At 46.4% G+C, this 27,413-nt stretch overlaps 1 protein-coding gene across 2 annotated transcripts in view; it reads left to right on the top strand.

Annotated features, from left to right (window-relative positions):
• CFAP46 (cilia and flagella associated protein 46) overlaps nt 1-27,413 on the top strand; it is a 231,327-nt gene that overhangs the window by 167,574 nt on the left and 36,340 nt on the right. The window contains exons 45-51 of one of the 2 annotated variants that reach the window (XM_073685200.1): nt 10,271-10,438; nt 16,714-16,811; nt 17,757-17,836; nt 17,946-18,103; nt 19,905-20,029; nt 22,029-22,111; nt 25,149-25,313. In XM_073685200.1, coding sequence (XP_073541301.1) covers nt 10,271-10,438; nt 16,714-16,811; nt 17,757-17,836; nt 17,946-18,103; nt 19,905-20,029; nt 22,029-22,111; nt 25,149-25,313 — 877 coding nt within the window. The remainder of the gene's footprint in view (nt 1-10,270; nt 10,439-16,713; nt 16,812-17,756; nt 17,837-17,945; nt 18,104-19,904; nt 20,030-22,028; nt 22,112-25,148; nt 25,314-27,413) is intronic. The other variant, XM_073685201.1, reaches the window with a different exon arrangement.

The raw sequence follows: 27,413 nt of genomic DNA, 5'->3' as shown, positions 1-27,413 counted from the left end.
CTGAGCTACTATACAAGGGGGCGGTCCTTGTAAGGGAGCGGGTGGCGACCAGGCAGGCAGTCACAGCAGGTGACCGGGACAGTCTCTGGAAGAACGGGCAGGAGATCACGACAAGTGACTGGGGCAGTCTCTGGGTGAACGGGCAGATGGTCACGGCAAGTGACCGGGACAGTCTCTGGAAGAACGGGCAGGAGATCACGGCAAGTGACTGGGGCAGTCTCTGGGTGAACGGGCAGATGGTCACGGCAAGTGACCGGGGCAGTCTCTGGGTGAACGGGCAGATGGTCACGGCAAGTGACCGGGGCAGTCTCTGGGTGAACGGGCAGATGATCACGGCAAGTGACCGGGACAGTCTCTGGAAGAACGGGCAGATGGTCACGGCAAGTGACCGGGGCAGTCTCTGGGTAAAGGGTTGGTACGACCTGTGGCGGCTGATGGTAGACTTGAGCTCCCAGGTGAGCAGGCGAGAGTCTCTGGATAAACGGGTGGTCACAGCATGTGACGGCGGAGCCTCCAGGAAGACCAACAGACAGGCGGCAGAAGAGCGCTCCCAGATGAGCGGGCGAGAGTCTCTGGATAAGCGGGTGGTCACAGCACGTGACAGCAGAGCCTCCAGGTAGGCTAACGGACAGGCAGCAGATGAGCGCTCTCAGGTGAGCGGACAGGAGTCACTGGACAGGCAGGTGGTCACAGCACGTGACGGCGGAGCCTCCAGGTAGGCTAGCAGACAGGTAGCAGATGTGCGCTCCCAGGTGAGCGGGCAAGCTGGTCCATAGACAGACTGACAGGAGTTGGAAGGCAGACCGTCGGACCTCAGGCAAGCAGGCAGGTAGCTGAAGTGCGCTCCCAGGTGAGCGGGCAAGCTGGTCCTTAGACAGACTGACAGGAGTTGTAAGGCAGACCGTCGGACCTCAGGCTAGCAGGCAGGTAGCGGAATATCAGGCAGGAATAAGACAGCAAGCTGGCAGGAATCTGGCAGGTAACTGGCAACGGGACCTGAGGGCTGAAGCAGAGTAGTGAACAGTGCAACAACATTGCTCGGGCACCTCCATTTTGGAGGAGGTGCCTTATATATGGTGAAGTCCTCCGGCCATTGGCCGGGGACTCCTTAGGACGGCGCGCGCGGCCCCTTTAAGAGGGAGGGAGAGCGCGCGCGCGCGCCCTAAGCACAGTGGCCGGGAAGGAGCGCGCGCTGCCAGCAGAGCGGGAGGAGGACGCCGGGCACGGAGCAGGGAGGTGAGGGGAACAGCGTCCCTGCCGAGCAGAGGGCAGGGACGCCGGCGCTACAGTACCCCCCCCTTTAGGCCCCCCCTTTTTTAGGCCAGACAGAAATTTAGCAAGGATAAGAGGGGCATGGATGTTCTCCCGGGGCTCCCACGTTCTCTCCTCAGGACCAAACCCCTTCCAATCTACTAGAAAAAAGGTCTTTCCTCTTACCCTTTTGGTGGCAAGAATGTTCTCTACCTCAAACTCGTCCTCAGCAGAAACCGGAGCAGGAGGCGTACCTGTAGACTTGGAAAAAGAGTTAAGTACCACAGGTTTGAGGAGAGATACATGGAAGGAGTTAGGGATCCGTAAGTTGGCCGGGAGTTTCAATTTATAGGCCACCGGGTTGATCTGACTGATGACCTCCAGGGGGCCGATGAACCGAGGCCCTAACTTGTAAGAAGGTATCTTGAGTCGGACATATTTAGATGAGAGCCAGACTTTATCTCCAGGACGAAATTGTGGAGGATCCAGGCGTTTTTTGTCAGCGTGTCTTTTCATCCGTTCGGACGACTGAAGGAGTGCGGATCGGGTACTCTCCCAAATGGAGGAAAATTTGCTAACGAGAGATTCCGCAGCCGGGTTGTCCACAGAGGTGGAGACAGGAAAAGGAATCCGAGGATGCTGACCGAAGACTACAAAAAACGGGGATTTGGAGGAGGATTCGCTCTCGTGATTGTTATAAGAGAACTCGGCCCATGGTAGGAGATCCACCCAGTCTGAATGATGGGCATTAACGAAGTGCCGGAGGTAACTGGTCAGGTTCTGATTGATCCGCTCCACTTGACCATTGGACTGTGGGTGGTAAGCGGAAGAGAAGTCCAGGGTGACATCTAGCAGTTTACAAGTGGCTCTCCAGAAGCGTGAGGTGAACTGTACCCCACGATCCGACACGATGTGGAGGGGCAGGCCATGAAGACGAAAGATGTGATGAATAAAGTCTTTAGCTAGCTCGGGTGCAGACGGGAGGCCTGGCAGGGGAACGAAATGAGCCATCTTGGAGAAGCGGTCAGCGACCACCCAAATGACCGTACAACCGGCAGAGACTGGGAGGTCAGTTATAAAGTCCATTGCTATATGCTGCCAGGGGGCAGCAGGTACTGGGAGCGGAAGGAGGCGACCGGCTGGCAGATGTCTCGGAACCTTGTTGCGGGCGCAGGACACACAGGCAGAAACAAAGTCTATTACGTCCTTGTGCAGGGTAGGCCACCAGTAGTGCCGGGTAATAAGCTGGAGGGTCTTTTTCTGACCGGCATGGCCAGCCAGTTTAGACGAGTGACCCCAGTGAAGGATCTTCTCCCGATCAGGTACTGATACGAACGTCTTTCCGGGAGGGAGACGATTTAGACTCACGGGAGCCACCTGCATTACTCTGGCGGGATCGATGATGTGTTTCGGATCTTCCTCGAGATCAGACACCAGAAAGGATCGAGACAGGGCGTCCGCCTTGACGTTTTTGTCAGCCGGGCGAAAATGAAGAACAAAATCAAAGCGAGCAAAAAGCAAGGACCACCGGGCTTGGCGCGGGTTAAGTCTCTGGGCATGCTGGAGGTAAGCCAAGTTCTTGTGGTCAGTGTAAATTATTACCGGGTGAAGAGCCCCCTCGAGCAGGTAACGCCACTCCTCCAATGCCAGTTTGATGGCCAATAACTCTCGGTCTCCTATGGAATAATTGCGCTCTGAGGAGGAGAAGAGTTTAGAGAAGAAGCCGCAAGTTACCATTCTCCCGGAAGATGATTTTTGAGTAAGTACCGCTCCGGCTCCAGAGGAGGAGGCGTCAACTTCCAGGAAGAACTGCTTGTTGCCGTCCGGGCGATGCAGCACCGGGGCGGAAGAGAAGGCCTGTTTTAAGGAAAGAAAGGCCTCCTCTGCTTCGGGCGGCCACTCTTTGGGATTAGTACCTTTACGGGTGAGCGCGGAAATTGGGGCAGTCCGGGAAGAGAAGTGTGGTATGAAGAGGCGGTAGTAGTTGGCGAAGCCCAGGAACCGCTGAATGGCCTTCAACCCCTCCGGTCGAGGCCATTTCTCGATGGCAGACAGTTTCTCTGGATCCATTCGTAGGCCGGTCTGAGAAATAATGTAGCCCAAAAACGGAAGCGAGGTCTGCTCAAAGAGGCACTTCTCGTATTTAGCGAAGAGGAGATTCTGCCTGAGCCTGAGCAGGACCTGACGAACGTCCCTCCGGTGAGTCTGGAGATCCGGAGAGAAGACCAAGATGTCGTCCAGGTACACCACTACGCAGGAGTAGAGAAGGTCCCGGAAGATGTCATTGACCAACTCTTGAAAGACAGCAGGAGCGTTACAGAGACCAAAGGGCATTACCAGATATTCATAGTGGCCGTCCCGGGTGTTGAATGCCGTCTTCCATTCATCCCCCTGACGGATACGAACCAGGTTGTACGCCCCACGGAGGTCCAGTTTGGTGAAGATTCTAGCCCCTCTCAGACGATCAAATAACTCCGGAATGAGCGGAAGGGGGTACTTATTCTTCACCGTGATCTGGTTAAGGCCTCTATAGTCTATACAGGGACGGAGAGAGCCGTCCTTCTTTTTTACGAAGAAGAAGCCTGCTCCCGCCGGGGAGGTAGATTTCCGGATGAATCCCCTGGCCAGATTCTCCTCAATATATTCGGACATCGACCGGGTCTCAGCAGCGGATAATGGATAAATACGCCCACGGGGAGGAGTAGTACCGGGTAACAAGTCGATAGGGCAGTCGTATGGTCTATGAGGGGGTAGTGTCTCTGCTTCCTTTTTATTAAAGACATCAGCATAAGACCAATAAGGAATCGGAAGTCCAGGTAGATTAGCTGGGGTAGGAGAAGGACGGACGGGATGGACGGGAACCAGACAGGTCTTATGGCAGTCCTGTCCCCAGCGAAGGACTTCTCCGGTCTGCCAGTCAAGCACGGGTGCATGTCTCTGGAGCCAAGGTAGACCTAGCAAGAGGGCATGAGAGAGTCCAGGCAGAACATGAAAGGAGATACTCTCAGAATGCAGCATTCCCACCTGCAGAGTAATGGATTCGGTGATGAGTTGGATGGGGCGTGGTAAGAGGCCCCCATCCACGGCAGCAACAGACAAGGGTACAGCCAGAGGTTTGGTGGGGATGCGGTATTTCTCTACCAGGGACTGTGAAATAAGATTCCCGGCTGCTCCAGAGTCCAGTTGGGCTAGTTCGAAATAACGGTTCTCCCCGCAGACGATTGAAACTGACAGCAGCAGAGATGGAGAGGATTTATTCTTGTCTAGGTCGACCTCTCTGAGCGAACCTAGACACAGGCGTTTCCCGACCTCTCTGGGCAGGCACGGATCCGGTGCTCCTTACTGCCACAGTAGAAGCAGCTCCCCTCGGCACGGCGTAAGTCCTGACGGGTTTTGACCATCTTGGTCTGGTCGACCTGCATAGGCTCAGTAGAGTGTACCTGGGGAGAGATGGAGGGAGTGACGGGTTTCTGAAAAGTAGGAGCTAGACGTGGAAACCTCCTCTCACGGCTGACCTCTTTGGCACGCTCCTGGAACCGTAGGTCAATCCGGGTGGCAAGAGATATTAGGTCATCGAGAGTGGTAGGAACGTCCCGACCGGCAAGTTCATCTTTAATACGGCCGGACAGACCCTCCCAGAAGACGGATACCAGAGCGTCGTTATCCCAGGCCAGCTCCGAGGCAAGGGTACGGAACCGTATGGCATATTGGCCCACGGTGAGACTTCCCTGACGGAGGCGTAGCAGAGATGATGCGGATGAGGTCTTCCGTCCGGGTTCGTCGAAGACTTTCCGGAAAGCCGTGAGGAAGGCAGGCAAGTCGGACACCAGGGGGTCTCCTCTCTCCCATAGAGGATTTAGCCAGGCCAGGGCCTCCCCGGTGAGATGGGACATGATGAAGGCAATTTTGGCCCGGTCGGAGTTAAACTGGTGGGAGAATAGTTCAAAGTGCAGGGTGCACTGATTAATGAAGCCCCGAGCTTGGGCGGAGTCGCCTCCGAAGCGAGGAGGTGCAGAAAGCCGGGGTCCGGGGTAAGATATCATGGTATTGGTGGGCAGCGGAGCTGCCGGGTTGCGAGTCATGGCACTGGCGGTGGTTGCTGGTGGAGCAGTCAGAGTGTCCAGGCGAGAATTGACATTCCGCAGGTGACCCAGGATGGACTCCTGTTGGGACCTCTGACGGGACAGTTCATGACAGAGGTCCGAGAGCGAGGGAGCTTGGGTGCCACCGGGTTCCATGGCCGAGCAAACTGTAACGGGTCTGGTAGGCGGAACCTCTGAGCTACTATACAAGGGGGCGGTCCTTGTAAGGGAGCGGGTGGCGACCAGGCAGGCAGTCACAGCAGGTGACCGGGACAGTCTCTGGAAGAACGGGCAGGAGATCACGACAAGTGACTGGGGCAGTCTCTGGGTGAACGGGCAGATGGTCACGGCAAGTGACCGGGACAGTCTCTGGAAGAACGGGCAGGAGATCACGGCAAGTGACTGGGGCAGTCTCTGGGTGAACGGGCAGATGGTCACGGCAAGTGACCGGGGCAGTCTCTGGGTGAACGGGCAGATGGTCACGGCAAGTGACCGGGACAGTCTCTGGAAGAACGGGCAGATGGTCACGGCAAGTGACCGGGGCAGTCTCTGGGTAAAGGGTTGGTACGACCTGTAGCGGCTGATGGTAGACTTGAGCTCCCAGGTGAGCAGGCGAGAGTCTCTGGATAAACGGGTGGTCACAGCATGTGACGGCGGAGCCTCCAGGAAGACCAACAGACAGGCGGCAGAAGAGCGCTCCCAGATGAGCGGGCGAGAGTCTCTGGATAAGCGGGTGGTCACAGCACGTGACAGCAGAGCCTCCAGGTAGGCTAACGGACAGGCAGCAGATGAGCGCTCTCAGGTGAGCGGACAGGAGTCACTGGACAGGCAGGTGGTCACAGCACGTGACGGCGGAGCCTCCAGGTAGGCTAGCAGACAGGTAGCAGATGTGCGCTCCCAGGTGAGCGGGCAAGCTGGTCCATAGACAGACTGACAGGAGTTGGAAGGCAGACCGTCGGACCTCAGGCAAGCAGGCAGGTAGCGGAATATCAGGCAGGACGGCGCGCGCGGCCCCTTTAAGAGGGAGGGAGAGCGCGCGCGCGCCCTAAGCACAGTGGCCGGGAAGGAGCGCGCGCTGCCAGCAGAGCGGGAGGAGGACGCCGGGCACGGAGCAGGGAGGTGAGGGGAACAGCGTCCCTGCCTAGCAGAGGGCAGGGACGCCGGCGCTACACCAAATACTGAACGTGGCCTTGGTTCAACTTGGTTCAAGCCACTCCATCTAGCACAGGGGTCTCAAACACGCAGCCCGCGGGCCGCATGCGGCCCCTGAGGCTGCTTTATGCGGCCCGCAGGCACAGACCCCTTGACGATCCCGACCTGGTCCAGGAGGAGCCGCCGACAGCAGCGCTGAATTGCCACACAGAGACTGTTTCCCAGCACTGCATTTCCAATGCCAGCCGCTGGCCAGTCAGAGGCCAGCAGCTGATATCTGCGTGTCGGCGCAGCGAGTATGAGGTCATTGCCATATGCAGATGTCAGCTGCTGGCCTCTGATTGGCCGGCGGCTGACATTGAAAATGCTGTGCTGGGAGACAGTCTCTGTGCGGCAATGCAGCGCTGCTGTCGGCGGCTCCTCCTGGACCAGGTCGGGATCGTCAAGGGGTCGGACTCTGTGGTGCCTGCGGGCCACATCTGCAGGAAGGACGCCGAGGGAACGGAGGACAGGTGAGAATCATCTTTTTTTTTTTCTATTTTATGTGTGTGAAGAACAGCACAGGGGGCACAGAGCCACAACATGGGGACCGGGATGGGGCACAGAGCCACAAGAGGGGACCTGGATGGGGCACATAGCCACAAGAGGGGACCTGGATGGGGCACATAGCCACAAGAGGGGACCTGGATGGGGCACATAGCCACAAGATGGGGACCTGGATGGGGCACATAGCCACAAGAGGGGACCTGGATGGGGCACATAGCCACAAGAGGGGACCTGGATGGGGCACAGAGCCTCAAGATGTGGACCTGGATGGGGCACATAGCCTCAAGATGTGGACCTGGATGGGGCACATAGCCACAGGATGGGGACCTGGATGGGGCACAGAGCCTCAAGATGTGGACCTGGATGGGGCACAGAGCCACAAGATGGGGACCAGAGCCACAAGATGGGGACCTGGATGGGGAACATTGCCACAGGATGGGGACCTGGATGAGGCACATTAGTACAAGATGGGCGCCAGGATGGGGAACGTTGCCACAGGATGGGGACCTGGATGGGGCACATAGCCTCAAGATGTGGACCTGGATGGGGCACATAGCCTCAAGATGTGGACCTGGATGGGGCACAGAGCCACAAGATGTGGACCTGGATGGGGCACATAGCCTCAAGATGTGGACCTGGATGGGGCACATAGCCTCAAGATGTGGACCTGGATGGGGCACATAGCCTCAAGATGTGGACCTGGATGGGGCACAGAGCCACAAGATGGGGACCAGAGCCACAAGATGGGGACCTGGATGGGGAACATTGCCACAGGATGGGGACCTGGATGGGGCACATAGCCCCAAGATGGGGACCTGGATGAGGCACATTAGTACAAGATGGGCGCCAGGATGGGGAACGTTGCCACAGGATGGGGACCTGGATGGGGCACATAGCCACAGGATGGGGACCTGGATGGGGCACATTAGTACAAGATGGGGACTTGGATGGGGAACATTACTACAAGATGTTTTCCATTATTACTATATGATGCTAATTTTAAGACAATATTACTGTATGTGGCCAATTGGGGGAAATAAAATTGTAAAAAAAATAAAAAATAAAATAAAGCATGAAAAAATATTGGGCACTAAAAATGCTGTTTTATATGTAAACTAAAGTAAACACAAAAAAGTGCACGTTTATTATCGCCACATCCATAACGACCCAAGCCATAAAAAAATAAACACGGCAAAAATGTTCAAAAGGTGTATACAAAAAAAATGGTATCACTAAAAATGTCACATTGAACAAAGAATGCGGCCCCCCAAATTCAAATTTTTTCCATGTGCGGCCCATATACCCAGCCGAGTTTGAGACCCCTGATCTAGCAGATCCTAGAGGAACCTTGGCCTTCACCTTTTAACTCCTTGTACAAGGATCTTGACTTTCATCAGGGCCCCCTGGGTTGCGTCCACAGAGTAGCTGCTGGCTGGTGCAGTGAGCCTGAGGCAAGGATAGTCAATTTAGATAGTATGTGGAGGAACAAAACCAAGTTCAGAATCAGAAGGCAATACTTTATTCTGTAATCTGGAAAATGGCTGGTCGGATACCAGGATGTGAAGTCAGACAAGCTAAGGTCAAGTCAGGGGGGTAACAGAGACACGACTGGTCAGAGTCACAAGTAAGGTTAAAACCAAGAAGAGCACAACAACAAAAAAATAGCACCAGAATAGAGGGAGTAACCAAGCACAATAACTGGCTACTCTGGGCAGTATGAAGGGAGTGTAAGTAAGGTGTGGTGCTGCCCCACCGGCCACAGCAAGGAACTAAGCACACAAATGAGCTGCGGAACAGCACACACCTATTCTGTCTGGCTGGGGGGAACCACAGGTCCCAACCACACCAGTATCTGTGGCTTGGACAGCACCTTTGCCATCCAATGGTATTGATTATTATGTCTCCTCTATCACCAGTGTCACCCACAGACTAATTATGGTGGCACCAGACATTGCTGAAGCAGGTTTGGGTAGGAATGTAACAAATACATTTATAAGAGGGTTTTCCCCACAACTGACATAAATAGCATAGCCACAGGATAGATGATGAATGTCTGATCACTGGGACCCCTGTTGCATTAGAATGGGGGTCCCAAGTGGATCCATTTATAGTCAATGGGATTGACAGGGACAGCCAGGTACAGCACTTGGCTGCTTCCATCATCTAGATGGTCTGGCACGGCACATACCTGACCAACATTCAATTAAAGCTTCGTGGGGTATAGAGTGAGGAGGAACGAAGAGCTTAGAGCGCCCATTTTAGTGGTCTTTGGGCTCCCAGTGGTGGGCTATTTTGGTGCTTACATTCACATAGTCGACCCTGCTATTGAGGGCCGGTACGAATGTCCTTGTCCCTATCATGCTTTGACAGGTCGGTGACGTCACTCGTGTTTCATGATTGCTTGTGTATCATTTTTGATTGGACTCGAGCCCAAGTCCTTTACTAAAGACATAGACCCCCCCAATTCATCATTGCCTTTGTGCCTATTTTTTTTTGTCTAGTTTTGTATGTTTGCGCCTTTTTTTGTCTGCACCCCATTTTTTATTCTATTTACACCATTTTAAAGCCTATTCTATATGTGTTCATCTTTTTTTTCCACTTTGTAGGCTGAGTTTAGCTACTCCTTCCAAAAGTTTTTGCCTGATTCTTTATGTGCGACTTTGTAAAAAGTCGCAAAATTTGACCAAACTCCACTCCAGTCCCCCTTAGTGTGTTTTTGAGTACCACAATTTTTGCGAAATTTTTGAGGCTTTTTGCGCTAAAAAAAAAAATCACAATTACAGTTCAAGAAAGAAAGACCATTTTTGACTTTGTTCAAAATTCACCATTTTCTAGAATTTGGCGTAAAAAAGGACAAAGAATATCACAAGGCAAGAATAGAAAGTGACTTAAAAAAAAACACAAATGATGAATCGGGGCCATAGTCTGTATATAAGACTGAGAAAGGCCGGAGACGCACAGACTGTGCTCAGATCACATTGCTCAGCCTGACCATGGGGTCTTCTGACCCTGCCCCATATATGCCTGCAAGACAGTAAGCTTGGGTCAGTAGACCCGGGCTCGGTATTGAGATCTGAGAATGGTCAGTATTTCGTAGACTTGTGAAACAGGCCTAAAAGTGAGAAAGCCAAGTCTAGTAGACCATAATAGGTCATACCGTGCAGTAAACCAGTCTCGTTTATAATGCATATCCATCATGTACACGGAGACTTATCTATCCATGGGTTTTCCTTCCTCAGAGCTGTGTGTCCAGTCTGACAACAGAAGACTTGGTTCTTACAGCGACACTTAATACCAGCAACTCACAGTTTGCCGCCTTGATGCATCTCCTGCAATACCTAAAAGGGAAAGGAGACGAGGGTCCTTTGAGGAAACAAGCCGAACAGAGACTGGGGGCCACTTCAAAAGTAAGGAATTTCTAGAATTGTAATATATTTGACATGTGTCTTTATGGCAGTGCATGGTACAAGGGTGAAAGGAACATACTGGTCTAGTAGATTACAAGAAGATCCTCTAGTGGAGCAATAATGAGTCCCTAATCCCACAGGACCTCTAAAGGCCAGCAGAAGATAATCCCATCTACAGATTAAACCAATGAATCTATCACAAATAATCATTTAGATGTTGATTATTTATTCTGTGTCTGCACTGATACCAATATCTACAGGGGCAGCAAAATATCAAAAAGTCACAGCAAAATTAGATCTAATTTTCAGTGTGATAATGAGGTTTGTATGTGTTCTCAGTGGATGTATGGGCTTTCTCCAGTTGCTCCAGTTTCCACACTCTGAGGCCCCGATTCATCAAGACTAGCCTTTGTACGCCAGTCTTGATGAAGCGTGAGCTAGAGTAAGATGTGGCAAATTCATTAAGAATCGTGCATCTCTTAATGAATGAGGCTACTGTGCACCGCCACAAGAATGTACGCTGGTCAGGGACTGGCATACATTTCTATCGTAATTAACGATAGATGATGAATTTGTTGCGCGTTCTCTACCACACCCCAATCCACACTGAGCTCCGCTCACTTTTCAAAAAGTAGGTGAGGCTAACTGGGAGTGGCGCAATAACGTCAGATGGAGTTGTACAAAAGTTTTGTGACATTTTGTAACACCATTTGCAGGTGTCCCTGCATGCTTTCCCTTCCCCCTCCAAGCGGTGACAATTGCATACTGATCGGCCGCGCGGCATGGACCCTGGTGTGCTGTCTCCATGTGTTGTGCACGCCTCATTTCCCGTCGGTGCCCCTAGTGCGCGCACTCTCCCGTGCTCTTAAAGGGACAGCGGATGCACATAGTAAAATGCCCCCAGCCAATAGCTGGGAGGCATTTAGTATAAGAGGGCACCCGCAAGATGGCTCCCAACCAATAGCTGGGAGTAATCTTGTTTAAAAGGCAACCTCCCCAATAGGGAGGTGCCAAGCAACAAAGCATCATTAGGTAGTGTGTACTCTACTAATGAGTTGTGAGATCCCCTGGTCCTGGTGTGGCCATTGTCCTGAACCCGAACCCCTGGTCCCGGTGTAGACAGTGTCCTGAACCTGAAATCCCTGGTCCTTATGTAGCCAGTCCTGAACCCATAGTCCCTGTTCCTTGTGCGGCCAGTCCTGAACCAGAAATCCCATCTGAACGTGTGCCTATCCGAGTATTCTGTGTATCTGGACTGGTCTATCAGTTTCCGAATCAGTCCTGTCTCTCCGTGTTGGTAACAGTTCTATAGAGGATTCAGAACCTAGTTGTCTGAACCGACCCAGAGTCCTTTCCGTGTCTGCGTACCTGACCCCTAGGGTCGGCAGCTGCTGTGCCAGGGACTGCCTAGGAATGGTACCTGGCGGCTACCTGCAGCACAAGTCTGACTCCACCATCAGGAACTCCAGTGAAAACAAGGTAGCCGCTTAGCTGTGCCCTTCCTAGGAAAGCCTGGCCCCGTGGCACCTGGTTATAGTACCCGATGCTTTTTAAATCACATGACAAAATAACACAAGTCTCCCACTATTACCGCCCCTGATCAACAAATATCTGTTTTAATCTCACTTGCACCAAATGCAGTCGTCACAGATCAGTGCCCTGTTATCATGACCCCTACACCGCACCATTATTGTGACCGAACATTCCTAGGAACTCTCTTTTTTTCTAATAATCGGGCAGTATAAACAGGGTTTTGATCACCCAATAAATAAGCAAAACTCTCATTCATCAGGTAAAATTATCTTTTGCCTTGTCTAAAAGGTCATCATCCTCGGCAGCTCATTGTCATATGTAAGCAGGACATGTGCTGCCTAAAATAATGGCAACCTACATGCATTGAACTATCTATTTCTGATCGTTCTATGCGCATATTACATATGGTCTGCCTGTTTACTAAACGACTGCTGTTTGGCCTAATACGCACCAATCGGTGTTCTATGAACCAGAGAGACCATAGGTATTTTCAAAACCCCAAAGTAACATAATCAAAACACCATATGTTAGACTAAAAAAGATCAATGCTTTATTTATATATTTTTTAAAAAAAGATAACACATAGGTATAAATAACATGTGTGAAAGGACATAACATGGGCATGTGAGGCAGCAGGGGGTAGATAAAGACACAGCTGATATCCAATTCACATTGGATCTATAATAGGTCACATAGTCCAACCCATACAATCCATAAGTCACAAACAATGTGTGCAGAGAAAGTTATAGAAAGAGTTATAATGACATAGATCAAGTGACCTGTAACAAGTCACAGTATAAACAACCATCAGAAGTTTTTTCAGCAACACATAAAAAGTACAAGCATCACATGGAAAGGGTTAAGTAAGACATACTTAGTGAAAGTAAACAGATAACCAGCAGTGTCAGGGGAGGCTGGTTATCTGTTTACTTTCACTAAGTATGCCTTACTTAACCCTTTCCATGTGATGCTTGTACTTTATGTGTTGCTGAAAAAACTTTTGATGGTTGTCTATACTGTGACTTGTTACAGGTCACTTGATCTATGTCATTATAACTTTTTCTATAACTTTTTCTGCACACATTTTTTGTGACTTATGGATTGTATGGGTTGGACTATGTGACCTATTATAGGTCCAATGTGAATTGGATACCAGCTGTGTCTTCATCCACCCCCTGCTGCCTCACATGCCCATGTTATGTCCTTTCACACATGTTATTTATACCTATGTGTTATCTTTTTAAAAAAAATATATATATAAATAAAGCATTGATCTTTTTTAGTTTAACATATGGTGTTTTGATTATGTTACTTTTGGGTTTTGAAAATACCTATGGTCTCTCTGGTTCATATAATGTTTAGTGGTATGCTCCTTATTACATTCAAGGTGCTATTGGTCATTGTTATTTTGTTGTACCAATCGGTGTTCATTTTACGTAGCTGATCACCTAATATAAACTCATTTTTACAGTTGTGAATATTCACATACAGTACAGACCAAAAGTTTGGACACAACTCATTTAAAGATTTTTCATGACTATGAAAATTGTACATTCACACTGAAGGCATCAAAACTATGAATCAACACGTGGAATTATATACTTAACAAAAAAGTGTGAAACAACTGAAAATATGTCTTATATTCTAGGCTCTTCAAAGTAGCCACCTTTTGCTTTGATGACTGCTTTGCACACTCTTGGCATTCTCTTGATGAGCTTCAAGAGGTAGTCACCGGAAATGGTCTTCCAACAATCTTGAAGGAGTTCCCAGAGAAGCTTAGCACTTGTTGGCCCTTCTGCCTTCACTCTGCGGTCCAGCTCACCCCAAACCATCTCGATTGGGTTCAGGTCTGGTGACTGTGGAGGCCAGGTCATCTGGCATAGCACCCCATCACTCTCCTTCTTGGTCAAATAGCCCTTACACAGCCTGGAGGTGTGTTTGGGGTCATTGTCCTGTTGAAAAATAAATGATGGTCCAACTAAACGCAAACGGGATGGAATAGCATGCCGCTGCAAGATGCTGTGGTAGCCATGCTGGTTCAGCATGCCTTCAATTTTGAAGAAATCCCCAACAGTGTCACCAGCAAAGCACCCTCACACCATCACACCTCCTCCTCCATGCTTCACGGTGGGAACCAGGCATGTAGAGTCCATCCGTTCACCTTTTCTGCGTCGCACAAAGACACGGTGGTTGGAACCAAAGATCTCAAATTTGGACTCATCAGACCAAAGCACAGATTTCCACTGGTCTAATGTCCATTCCTTGTGTTCTTTAGCCCAAACAAGTCTCTTCTGCTTGTTGCCTGTCCTTAGCAGTGGTTTCCTAGCAGCTATTTTACCATGAAGGCCTGCTGCACAAAGTCTCCTCTTAACAGTTGTTGTAGAGATGTGTCTGCTGCTAGAACTCTGTGTGGCATTGACCTGGTCTCTAATCTGAGCTGCTGTTAACCTGCGATTTCTGAGGCTGGTGACTCGGATAAACTTATTCTCAGAAGCAGAGGTGACTCTTGGTCTTCCTTTCCTGGGGCGGTACTCATGTGAGACCGTTTCTTTGTAGCGCTTGATGGTTTTTGCAACTGCACTTGGGGACACTTTCAAAGTTTGACCAATTTTTCACACTGACTGACCTTCATTTCTTAAAGTAATGATGGCCACTCATTTTTCTTTACTTAGCTGCTTTTTTCTTGCCATAATACAAATTCTAGCAGTCTATTCAGTAGAACTATCAGCTGTGTATCCACCAGACTTCTGCACAACACAACTGATGGTCCCAACCCCATTTATAAGACAAGAAATCCCACTTATTAAACCTGACAGGGCACACCTGTGAAGTGAAAACCATTCCCGGTGACTACCTCTTGAAGCTCATCAAGAGAATGCCAAGAGTGTGCAAAGCAGTCATCAAAGCAAAAGGTGGCTACTTTGAAGAACCTAGAATATAAGACATATTTTCAGTTGTTTCACACTTTTTTGTTAAGTATATAATTCCACATGTGTTAATTCATAGTTTTGATGCCTTCAGTGTGAATGTACAATTTTCATAGTCATGAAAATACAGGAAAATCTTTAAATGAGAAGGTGTGTCCAAACTTTTGGTCTGTACTGTACATACACGTCATTGGGGTATAATCAGTGATTATCTGACTGTCTTCTCTCTAATGTTTCTCCCGCTGTTTCATTTTAAGCTGCCAAGTTTGCTTGAAATGGACAAGAAAGGAAATCTGACTCAGCGGCCCATTATTCTCTAATGAATAGACATCGGTAACATTTGACAGGTGCAGCTATTAGAATGTCCTCTCCTATAGAATTGTGCCTTAATGTAGTTATCATGTACATTAGCGATAGGTAGGGACATTTTGGCTGCACGTCAGCGCTGCATCCGTTGTCAGGCGTGAGTCCCTTCCCCGGGTGAAACCACAGGCAATGTATGTGGGCAATGTACAGGACTCCTGACTTGGGAATCCATTATACCGCTGTTACTACTGTCACATGAATTAAATCACATTTTGAGTATTTTGAATGTTGCTTTTAGCAGTGATAATAGCGCAAATGGAAATTAGCGATGGCTTAGTATAAAAAGTGCCCGTTTGACACCCATGGTAATGCTGTTCTTTATTCTTTTGTCCTAAGCAGCAGAGAAATTGTATAGCTTAAAGAACAGCTAGACCTGGAAATGAAAAAAAAAATAGATTATGAAATCTGCCTTTAATGTATGTCACTTTTTATCCAGACAGTCACCCACAGCTTAGTAAACGGGTGCCATATTTCTACAAATCCCCTCCAGTTCATCCGGGAACCAAGGAGTGTGGCTTTCCCTTCCTAGCTTCTCATAAAGCTGTCAGGGAGGCAAGCTGCCTCCCGACAAAGAATAAAGGCTACCTTACATATTAGATAGCTGTCAGCCAAACAATAGTTATGTTGACCCCCTGATGAAGCTTTATGTGAAACTTGTGTCAGGGTACTGAGTATTGAGTCATATGATCTACAAGCTATGGCGTACAGTCGGTGCTATAATTGTCCTTTTTTTGCTCTGGCGTAGTTCCATACAAGTGGGTCTATTTGATATTATGGTTTGGTATTTTGATTCGAGGCATTAATCTATTTACATCACAATCATGGATTTCTTAATTTTTGCATCATGTTTGCTTAAATTGACCCTTTCTATTGTACCCCTATTTCTTTATTGGTATATTTTACACTTCCTTAATTGATACTGTATTATGCAATTGTCGGACTTACATTGATCACATTGCCTTTTTAGGGTGTTTTTACATGTCTTTTGTAATTGCATGTTGTTGTTGTTTTTTATTATTATTATTTATTTAATACAGTTTATATATTTGTATATGGTTATTGTCCACTATATTTTTTGTTTTAAGAATAATTTATAGGCATAATGTGTATAGTGGTCTTTCGTTTTATGCAACGTCCTGGAGAGGGAGGCAAAAAATATTCCTCTTAGAACACATATAAGGCTGGATTCACACCACCGTTTGGAGTTCAGGTTTTTTTTGTTCAGTTATAGGAACAAAAAAACATAAGTTCTGTAAGAAATGGCTATGTTGTGTGACAGACACAAATGGCGCCAGGTGACCCCCACCAACAATAATACAGACACCACCACAAGTGTGAACCTAGCCTAATAACCTTATATTAGAGGATAATTTTGAAATATTTCTGTTTTTTTATATTTTATTAAATGTCATTAATTGTAGTTATAACTGTATTTTTCGATCATTTTAGGTGTGGGGAAATCTTCAAGTCACCATGCAATACTTCAGCATATTCAATGAGCTGCCACCAAATTTTAATCTTGTAGTTTTGCAGCATTCAGAAGACAGGTACTTTCTAAACCATAATATTAGTTTTTGTTTTTTTTTCAAATAATTATTTTTTAATGTTAACTTAAAATATTTTCCTGTGCACTGCAAGGTTTCAGAAATATATTAATGAATATGAATGATACCAATTCAATACAATTTCTCTCAGAACAGTTGTAGCAACGCCAGGTAGGCTAGGGTTAAATCCTAGCTCTACAGGTTCTGATTAGATCACCTGGCTAGCCCTGCATGCAACCAGGCTAGCTGTTTCTCCTTAGTCAGTCAGCTCAGAGAAACTGACCAAACTGGATGTGTCTTGGAGCTGAAGGGCGAGACGGGGCCAGAATCCCTCTCTGAGAAGGCCGTAGATAGCAACTGTCTATGCGTGACCAATGGCTGGCGGATGGCTTGTGTAAAAGGCATCCCTCACAGCCAGCCAGTAAAAGTATATGTTTTCTTTTGTTTTTTTATCATTGGAGTCTATGGGTAATGGATAGCCAATAGATGGTATCTGTCAAACTTCTACATTTTTTTCATGTTTCTTTAACATATATCTCAGGATATGTTGGATTAAGGAAGGACAAATTAAGTAAGGTGATAGCAGATATATAAGTAGTAATAAATAAATAAATGGGTAAGGTATACGCTTGCCATAGTCAGTGGTGGAAGGCATCAAAAATACTATCAAGACGCGTCAAAAAGTTTTACAAACGCAACTAGCCTTCTTATGTCAAGGAACGTGATGAAGCAGAGAATTCATGTTGGGGTTTTTACACCTTTAGCGCAGTTCTTTCTCCCATACAACAGACTGCCTCTCCGAAGTCACACTTCCTTTCCGCTCTGCTAACAGAAAAAAAGTTACACAAGCAATATTGCAGACACCGGATTAAGAAAAAAAGCAAAGTGGGGGGATATTCCAGAAACTGGTCGTACGTCTTTACTTTCGTGGCTTTATTTTTTCCATAGATCACTCCTGTACGGAGCTCTTCTTGAAAAACCAAAGCCAGTCTCACAAAAGGGAAAATCAAGTCAGCAGCAAAAAAGCTGTAAGTGACGGCGGAATATATGCTGGAAATGTTTGTTTTTAGAAATCTCTTTCTTTTTTTTTTCCTTTCTTGTCCCGTACCAAACCAAATATCTTCTTCACTTCGTCAGGGCGGGTAAAAGTTGCCCGATGTTCTGTGGATCGTCAAATGTTTAAAAGCTTGTTGGAAAAAATGGAGCTGTTCAAACAAGATACGATGCAGAGCAACCTCAAAAGGGAACATCAAGAAAGCTTCACGAGACGGAAAATCAGCAAGGGCCCAGCAATGGTAGCTTCTGCGTCTGGAAATATGTCTTCTTCAATCATTAAGATGTATACCCCTGACGTGTATGACTGTGTCTTGTGAATCTTCTGTATGGACATTTCTACCAACTCTAGTTGTAGATATCCTTTGCTATTACTTACAGAATAATTCTGTGTGGATCTGTATCCTACTGATATGGGCTTTTCTTAGCTTTGGTTGGGTTTGTGCTATTGAAAAACTTCCTGAAAAAGACAAAAAAAATCCCCTTTAAGAAAATTCTATAGAATTTACTTATAGAGTCTTTCACTTTGAAGAATTTAGGCTGTCCACGAATTAACAAAAAAAAAAGGAACCTGTCAGATGATTCGTGATGTACAAGCCACAGGCACCATGAATCGGAAACTCGGTTATTGCACGTATGTAGGTTTCACTCTGAAATGCTTCATTGTTAGAAAAAAAATACTTTGCAATAGGTGCATGGATCCAGGTGATTAGTAGGACTCTCATGAGGTCAGTCCCTTCCGGCTTCTTCCCACCATGCTCTTCTAGATTGACAGGTCTTCCCAATACACAAAGCGGGAGAAACCTGTCAGCTATGGAGAGTCACTTGGGGAGAAGATGGCGGTGACATTGCTCCTTGACTAAGCATCCTCACCGGCACCCACATGCTGTCAGGAGAGTCACGTTTCCCTAACCACGAGCAGCATGAATCACACGTTGCCTGCGTTCCAGCAGACGTTCATCTTTTACTCAAAAACACTGCAATGTTTTCAAGAAAATACTTTGAAAAGGCAGCTGGGGACTGTGTGACTTGGATGATTGACACCCAGCAGCTTCTCCCTGACCCAGTCCACTAGACTGACAGGTCACTCCCTGTGTATGTGTATAGATGAGACCTGTCTTTTTAGGCGATCGGAGCTTGCACCTGCCTCGGACTAATCATCCGAAACACATCAGGGCCGATTCATCAAGACTGACGGAGTGCACACTCACACTGTGCCAGGCTTTCTGGAGTGAAAGGCGCCGAACACTTAATGAATTTGGAGCATATTTTAAGTGGCGTGCATCGAGCTAAAAAAATGCTACTCCAGTCAGGGACTGGAGTAACAATTCTGTCTTACAAGCAGGGCTGTGGAGTCGGTAAGCCAAACTACTGACTCCGACTCCCTCATACATGACTCATGTGATAAATTTACTGTAGCACAGATTAATCTCAGCTAAAAGTCTAGACCCTTAGATCAGGAATAGGACAGACATTTATAGGACATTTCATAAGTTTCCCAAATTATTATGAAAAAAATATTCCCCACAAACTGCATTGAACTACTGTACCCAATTTATTATATATTTTAGGAGTTGCAGTCGGTCCATTTTATAGCGACTCCGATTTCGACTCCGACTCCACCAAAATGGACACCAACTCTCCGACTCCACAGCCCTGCTTACAAGACGCCAGCACTTTTGATGAATCGGATGGGTGGGCGCGCGCATGCACACCCCGTCCCGGTTCTGTCCCAGCTCTGTCCGTTTCAGCGGACTTGATTCAAGTTAGCTTAAAAATGGCAACATTTTTGTGTAACAAAACATTGTGACTTTTCAAAGCTTTTTCGCCAGCTTTCTGACCTGCAATCTTTCATGAATCAGCCCCATATTCCACACTTGACTTTTCAAAACGAACACTTCCAAAACAGATAAATTACTATAATCTAAGCTTTACTGTTTATGTACTGAAACATAGATACATAGAAATCATAGAAGTGTCATAATACAGCTAAGAATGAATGGAAAGGCATTAAATTCCGTATAATAAGCTGTCGTTACTCAGAATGATCCGAACACCGAAGACGATGAAAGGCAAAGAAAACTCACCGAAGACTTTCATGAGATAGTAGAAGTCCTGGAGACCTATCTGAGCCCTGTGATGCTTCAGCTGGACTTTTCTCCATTCAGGTACTTGCTATAATTTGTGTGTTGCTTATACTTTGTTAGGTCATAGGTGTAGACAGATCGTGCAGCTGCATTCACCTTATGTGACAAGTAATACATATTTACATAATTGAAAAACTTGTTGAAAACTTTTTCTGCCCCATGACGTTCAATTACTGGAGAAAGGAGATGTGCCGCACCATCACTTGTAGGTGCTGGCTGTATTATACAGCTGTCATCATGCTCTAAGAGCCCGGGGTGGGAGATGGCCGTGATTCTGTAGTCAACGCTGATTGCAGCATAGAAGATGCATATCTGGCCGCTGATCTAACTTTTGATTGACTAATGGGTATCTGGCATAAACTTGTTTTGGAGGCCATATCTTCATGAATGCTACTCCTACATTATACCAGGAATCTGATACAGTCACCCAGTGTAATGTTCACATTCTGCTCTGCTGTTCGCACTTGCTAAAGCGTGACATTAATTTGTGCATCTTTTGTTTCACTTCAGGTCTGATTTATTTCTCTATGTATGTAATTAGTTTTCCCGTTAGGGTTATTTTTTTTTTTTTATTTTCCATTTACTCTTGATAAGAAATCATAGTGATTCCCATTTAATTTTACATTGTATAAAAGGACCCAAGATCCTATCCCAATATGTAGCAAGTGTAATAATAATATTAGCAAATACCTCCAATTAGAAATGTAGTATAGTTCTTCTGATTTGCTATATCACTTACCCCATGTGCAGGGCATTGCAGTAGTTTAGGTATCTATGGCCACAACCACTCATATATTGACAGTTAGTTAGAGTTAGTTGTTAGTGGTCGTTACCATGGATACCTAAGCTACTGCAATGCCCTGCATAGGGAAAGCGACATAGCGAATCAGAAGAACTATACTACATTTCTAATTGGAGGTATTTGCTAATGTTATTATTACTCTTTCACTTGCTACATATTGGGATAGCATCTTGGAGATGGGAATACCCCTTTAAAGGGATCTTGATAGGAGATTCATGCTGCTTGAACCACAGGCAGCATGAATCGGACGCCAGCTGTTATAGTGCAGCTACGTTTTAGTCTGAAGTGCTGCGCTGTTTCAGAGAAAACATACTTTGAAAAGCCATCCAGGGATTATGGGGCCGATTCATCAATACTGGCATAGTGTACTCTGAATGTTTCTGAGGTACACAGCACCGAATACAGAGCATATCCTCTGCGGCACGCGCCTCCATGCGCCGCTCCTGAAATGCTACTCCAATAGCATTTCTGGCGTATAAAACGTGGCACTTTTGATTAATTTGACAGCCTGACCGTGCCACTTCCCACCCCGGCTCCTCCCCAGTTCTGCCCATCCATAAAAGCTTTGATAAATCAGCCCCTATATATCTTGAATGAGTACTACGAGGCAAGTCCGTGGTGGCTTCTGCTTGCCCACTCCTCTTGTCTGATAGATCTCTCAATATGCACACCCATACGGAAAGACCTGTCAGTCTAGGGGAGCGGGGCAGCAAGAAACCACCTGGGACCGGCCTCGTACCAGTCATCTAAGACTTCTGGTCCCCAGACGGCTTTTCAGACTATGGTTTCTCTGAAGTGCTGAAGAGTTTCAAAGTAAAACATACACGGCTGCAATAACGCAGCCAGTGTCTGATTCATGCTGCTTGTACCACGGGCTACTGTCACTATACATAGAAAATGAGAAAACAATATACAATTCAACCTTCTTTTAATCTGTTTTTTTTTTTCTTTTGACTCTATTTTGTCTCGCATTATAATTACAACGTGAGAAACATATATAACAATCTTCCCTGGGTCTTAGGTGATCAGCCATGTCTCCTTCCTCCGCTTCCTCACTGTCCTTTGTCTGGCTGTAAGACAACTGACTGCAGCAGAAGCCTTATCTATAATACAAAGTAGAGAAACGTTTGCGGACTAATATCTACAAACGAGGTGGTCATAGTGGTGTTTATGTGTAAGGTGAACATATCAGGTTTACAACTTATTTTTGCTTTGCAGACAGCCATCACCTCCTCTTTCAGTAACAGAATCACTACGAGCAAAGTCTAGAGAGAAAGATGACAAAGCTGCAACCACTTCAAGTATGTATTGTTTGGCATTCACTATTCTTAAACCTTTCCTTCGCCATCTTTTTCTGCCGTCAATACTCATGGCTGCAGCATGGTGCCATTAGTTTGGCAAGTGACCATTGAAGAGAATCTGTTACCATGTTTTTGCCACCTAATTCCAGCAATGTGTCACTTCCTGGGCTGCTGTCTTGCGCCTGGATTCGAACCCTTGATCTGTGCTCTGTGGTTGGCTTCTCTTTGCTCCGAGCCACAGATACACCTTTTCTTTGAGTGTTTTGGGTCTTCGGTTGGTTTTGGGTAACAGATGTTTTTCATTTACTTTGTTTGTCTGCCCTATCGCCTTTCAGGTGCGACTTTATATACCATTTCCTTGCTAGTGTTTCCTGCTGGTGATAGTCTCTTTTGGATTCTGTCACTCTGCTGTAATTTTTGTTGGTTGCAGCTGTGTTGTGTGCGTTTCCTTTTTTCCTTAGGGAACTGCTACTCTAGCGATACAAGGAGCTGTTAAGGACATTCAGAGTGAGCCGCCGTCATATGTTATCTTAGGGTGACAACCTCTGCGGTCAGGTAGAGACAGACCAGGGTCAGAGTAGAGCTTTTACCAGTCTGAAAAGGGATCTGTCAGGTTTAGGAATTAGTCTCCCTGGGTTGTACGTTACCCGTGTGTATGTGCTTGTGCAGACATAACAGCTGCTTACTGTGAGTATCACTAGAGGACTAGTACACCTGCTGCCATGTAGTCCTCTATACTAATGTGCTTTATATAACCCTGCACCTACCACTGATTGGCAACTTTCTGCCTATGCACAGTGAACACATAAATCTACCAATCAGTGGTGGGGGCGGGGTTATACAGAGCTCAGCATTCAGAGAACTGCTGATAAAACTGTGATTTTTATCAAAACTGCAGCAAGCAGCGCAGTAAGTGACACATCACTGGAATCAGGGTCTCTGCTCCTACCTAATGCTGCTCTCAAATGAGGTAGCAAAAATCTGTCGACAGACCCTCTAAGGCCACTGCTTGGCTGCATTGGTCACAAGTCGACCACTTGCAAACTAAGACCAGTAGGACCATGAAGCATCAGCGCTGGTTCGGCTGAGGAAAGAATAGGTGTACTTTTTTTGTTCTAGAACATTTAATGCTGTTGGAAAATTTTGCAGCCAAAAAAATATTTACTTACCCCTGCAAATCTACTTGGCCTAGTTGAATTCAATTATCTGTAATTTACAGCCTCAAATGATATTAAATAACCTAATAAAATCCCCATCGGATCATTCTTCACAATGATGGAGAGAGAAACTTCACACCGAAGAAATTAAAACGGACGTCAGCAGAAAGTAACGGACCTACTTAACCTAATTGGATCTAATTACGGTCAATTAGATCTAACGGCTTTAATTAATACTGGTTTAATTACATTCCTACCTGCCTCACTATCAAGGCGAGAAGACAGAAAGAAATGGAAAATGGAGACATAAGAGAGATTGTGCTGTGGTGGTAGTTTGGTACAGATACCGTATTTATGTAGAGTGGCTGGTAATGTACTTTACATTAATACGTCCACGCTGTGCAAATAGTGTAGTGCCGCCAGCATCTGTAAGTATCAGACCACTGACATCTGCATTGTCTGTCACCACTTAAAGGGGTTGTCACCTACTTTTTCAATTTAGGATTTTATGCTTAATAGGCCCAGGGTGGCTAAAGATAAAAAACAATCTCCCCTCCCAGACTGGGTCATTCTCAATAAACCTTCCCCATCCTGCAATTCACTATGCATGTACCATGTATGCATGCTTTGTCATTAACAGAAAGGATGGGAGAAAACTCCTATCCCAGCCATTTCATCCTTTCTGCACCCCGATCAGTGCTGACCAAGAGAAGCGGTTGCCTTTGTAATTTTCACATCTGCCCTGAAATGGCAAAAAAATAAATAAAGCCCAATTCATCATTGCTGTTTTTTTTTTAAATCACTTTTCTATTTTGACTTGTGATTTTCGTTGACTTTTTTTGAACCAAATTCATAAAAATGGAGCACTCGATTAATGATTTTTGCGTAAAACCCAAATTTTCCTTTCTTTCTGTTTTTTTTTTGTGACAGTTTTTGCACAAAAATTGTTGCAAAAAAAAACACCAAAATGTGGGGATTGGGGACTGGAGTAGAGTTGCTGCAAATTTTTTTTAAAAAAAGTTGCATTTTTTGAATCAGTCTAATCAGTCTAATTCACAAATGACAACTTGAAAAAATCAGGCGCAAATTTTGTTTTATGAATTTGTTGCAAATCAAAAAGTCATAGAAACCGGCGGAAATGCAACGATGAATCGGGTCCTTACTCTTTAAGAACCCAATTAAAACCCAGCCAAAATAGCGATGCATCCCCAGCCTTAAAGGGGTTGTCCAGGCTCGGGAAACTGTATGTGACTGCAGACTTTTAAAGCCTGATAGCTCGCAGTGTGCCTCCTGTCAGGATTCTCCGGGAGCGGGAGGGCACGTGACCGCAAGTATGCGATTTGCATAAATGCGGTCACATGCCGACTAGACGTGCACGGCCTTAATCAATACAAGTGAATTGAGTGAGGCTGAATACTTGTAGCTATAATGTGGCCTGGAGTTTGTAAATCTCATGCTTGCGGCCACATGACCCATCGCCAGAGGATCCTGACAGCGTGCACTGCGCACACCTGCAGGATTCACAAGTCTGCAGTCACATAGTGCCACAAGCCTGGACAACCCCTTTAATGATGATGATTAGTGTGTGCACAGTGCTGTACTATGATTACATTCTTATCTATTGGATTTATGATGCATAATTTCATATAATTTATTTTCATGTTGCAGTATACTAGAAGCAAATCATAACATCAATCTCGATATATTTCTTTCTTCGGATTGACTATAGTTTCGGGCCTCGTCCTTCTTCTCCTATATAGATTAGTTTTTTTTAAGGGATCATTACAGGAAAAAAACTCTTCTTTATTCCATGGCCTGTCTTAAGAACCTGCTGAGATTCTCATTTTTCCACTGTAATACTGTTCTTTCAATTCTTGTAGGTGCATCAGTGGATGGAGGAGATTGTATTATTTTGCTGGCTGATAAATCACTTCAGCAGTTCCCATTAGAGGCTCTAGGCGTTTTCATGGACGACTGGATCAACTCTGTGTCAAGAGACTTTTCACTTCAATTATTGTACAACAGGATTCATAGAGATCACACAGGTAACAATGGAATGGTGATGTCACAGCAGAGTTTTCAGTCTATGTGTCGACAGGTAACAATGAAATGGTGATGTCACTGCAGAGTTGTCAGTCTACGTGTCGACAGATAACCATGGAATGGTGATGTCACAGCAGTGCTGTCAGTCCCGTGTCGACAGGTAACAATGGAATGGTGATGTCACAGCAGTGTTGTCAGTCTGTGTGTCTTTCGACAGGTAACATTGGAATGGTGATGTCACAGCAGTGTTGTCAGTCTGTGTCGACAGGTAACAATGAAATGGTGATGTCACTGCAGTGTTGTCAGTCTATGTGTCGACAGGTAACAATGAAATGGTGATGTCACTGCAGTGTTGTCAGTCTATGTGTCGACAGGTAACAATGGAATGGTGATGTCACAGCAGTGTTGTCAGTCTATGTGTCTGTCGACAGGTAACAATGAAATGGTGATGTCACTGCAGTGTTGTCAGTCTATGTGTCGACAGATAACAATGAAATGGTGATGTCACTGCAGTGTTGTCAGTCTACGTGTCGACAGATAACAATGAAATGGTGATGTCACTGCAGTGTTGTCAGTCTATGTGTCTTTCGACAGGTAACAATGAAATGGTGATGTCACTGCAGTGTTGTCAGTCTATGTGTCTTTCGACAGATAATAATGAAATGGTGATGTCACTGCAGTGTTGTCAGTCTATGTGTCGACAGGTAACAATGGAATGGTGATGTTACAGCAGTGTTGTCAGTCTATGTGTCTTTCGACAGGTAACAATGAAATGGTGATGTCACAGCAGTGTTGTCAGTCTGTGTCTTTCGACAGGTAACAATGGAATGGTGATGTCACTGCAGTGTTGTCAGTCTATGTGTCTTTCGACAGGTAAAAATGAAATGGTGATGTCACAGCAGTGTTGTCAGTCTATGTGTCTTTCGACAGATAATAATGAAATGGTGATGTCACTGCAGTGTTGTCAGTCTATGTGTCGACAGGTAACAATGGAATGGTGATGTTACAGCAGTGTTGTCAGTCTATGTGTCTTTCGACAGGTAACAATGAAATGGTGATGTCACTGCAGTGTTGTCAGTCTATGTGTCGACAGGTAACAATGGAATGGTGATGTCACTGCAGTGTTGTCAGTCTATGTGTCTTTCGACAGGTAACAATGAAATGGTGATGTCACTGCAGTGTTGTCAGTCTATGTGTCTGTCTACAGGTAACAATGGAATGGTGATGTCACAGCAGTGTTGTCAGTCTGTGTATCTGTCGACAGGTAACAATGGAATGGTGATGTCACTGCAGTGTTGTCAGTCTATGTGTCGACAGGTAACAATGGAATGGTGATGTCACAGCAGTGTTGTCAGTCTATGTGTCTGTCGACAGGTAACAATGGAATGGTGATGTCATAGTAGTGTTGTCCATCTATGTGTCGACAGGTAACAATCGAATGGTGATTTCACAGCAGTGTTGTCAGTCTATGTGTCCATGCAACCACTGAAAGGAAATCCATAGTTCAGGGTAATACACAGAGTGATGTCATAGTGCTGAGAAAATCCACATAATGATCACATAGTGGAAAGGTAGTGCACACAGTGATGTCACAATGCAGGGTAATACACCAGGATGTCACAGTACAGAGAAAATACAAGTAATTATTATTTATTTTTAGAGCACTATTGATTCCATGGTGCTATACATGAGAAGGGGTTACATAAAAGATACATATATAAATGACAGTCAAGAAACTAACAATGACAGGCTGGTGCAGAAAAGAGAGGTCCCTGCCTTTTAGGCCTACATTCTACAGAATAATGGGGAGGGATACAGTAGGTTGGGAGGTTGCAGCAGCTCCAGTGGTGGGGAGGCAGCAGCTACCGTGGTGGGGAGGCAGCAGCTCTGGTGGTGGGGAGGAAGCAGCTACGGTGGTGGAGAGGCAGCAGCTCTGGTGGTGGGGAGGCAGCAGCTCCGGTGGTGAGGAGGCAGCAGCTCTGGTGGTAGGGAGGCAGCAGCTCTGGTGGTAGGGAGGCAGCAGCTCTGGTGGTAGGGAGGCAGCAGCTCCGGTGGTGGAGAGGCAGCAGCTCCGGTGGTAGGGAGGAGGCAGCGCTGTAAGA

The sequence above is a fragment of the Phyllobates terribilis genome, unplaced genomic scaffold (assembly GCF_046119375.1).
Source record: "Phyllobates terribilis strain yellow unplaced genomic scaffold, ASM4611937v1 Scaffold_5__5_contigs__length_657084704, whole genome shotgun sequence".
In the NCBI taxonomy this organism is placed as follows: Eukaryota; Metazoa; Chordata; class Amphibia; order Anura; family Dendrobatidae; genus Phyllobates; species Phyllobates terribilis.
The sequence above is the reverse complement of the archived record's forward strand: the minus strand, read 5'-3'. Positions and strand labels throughout refer to the sequence as shown.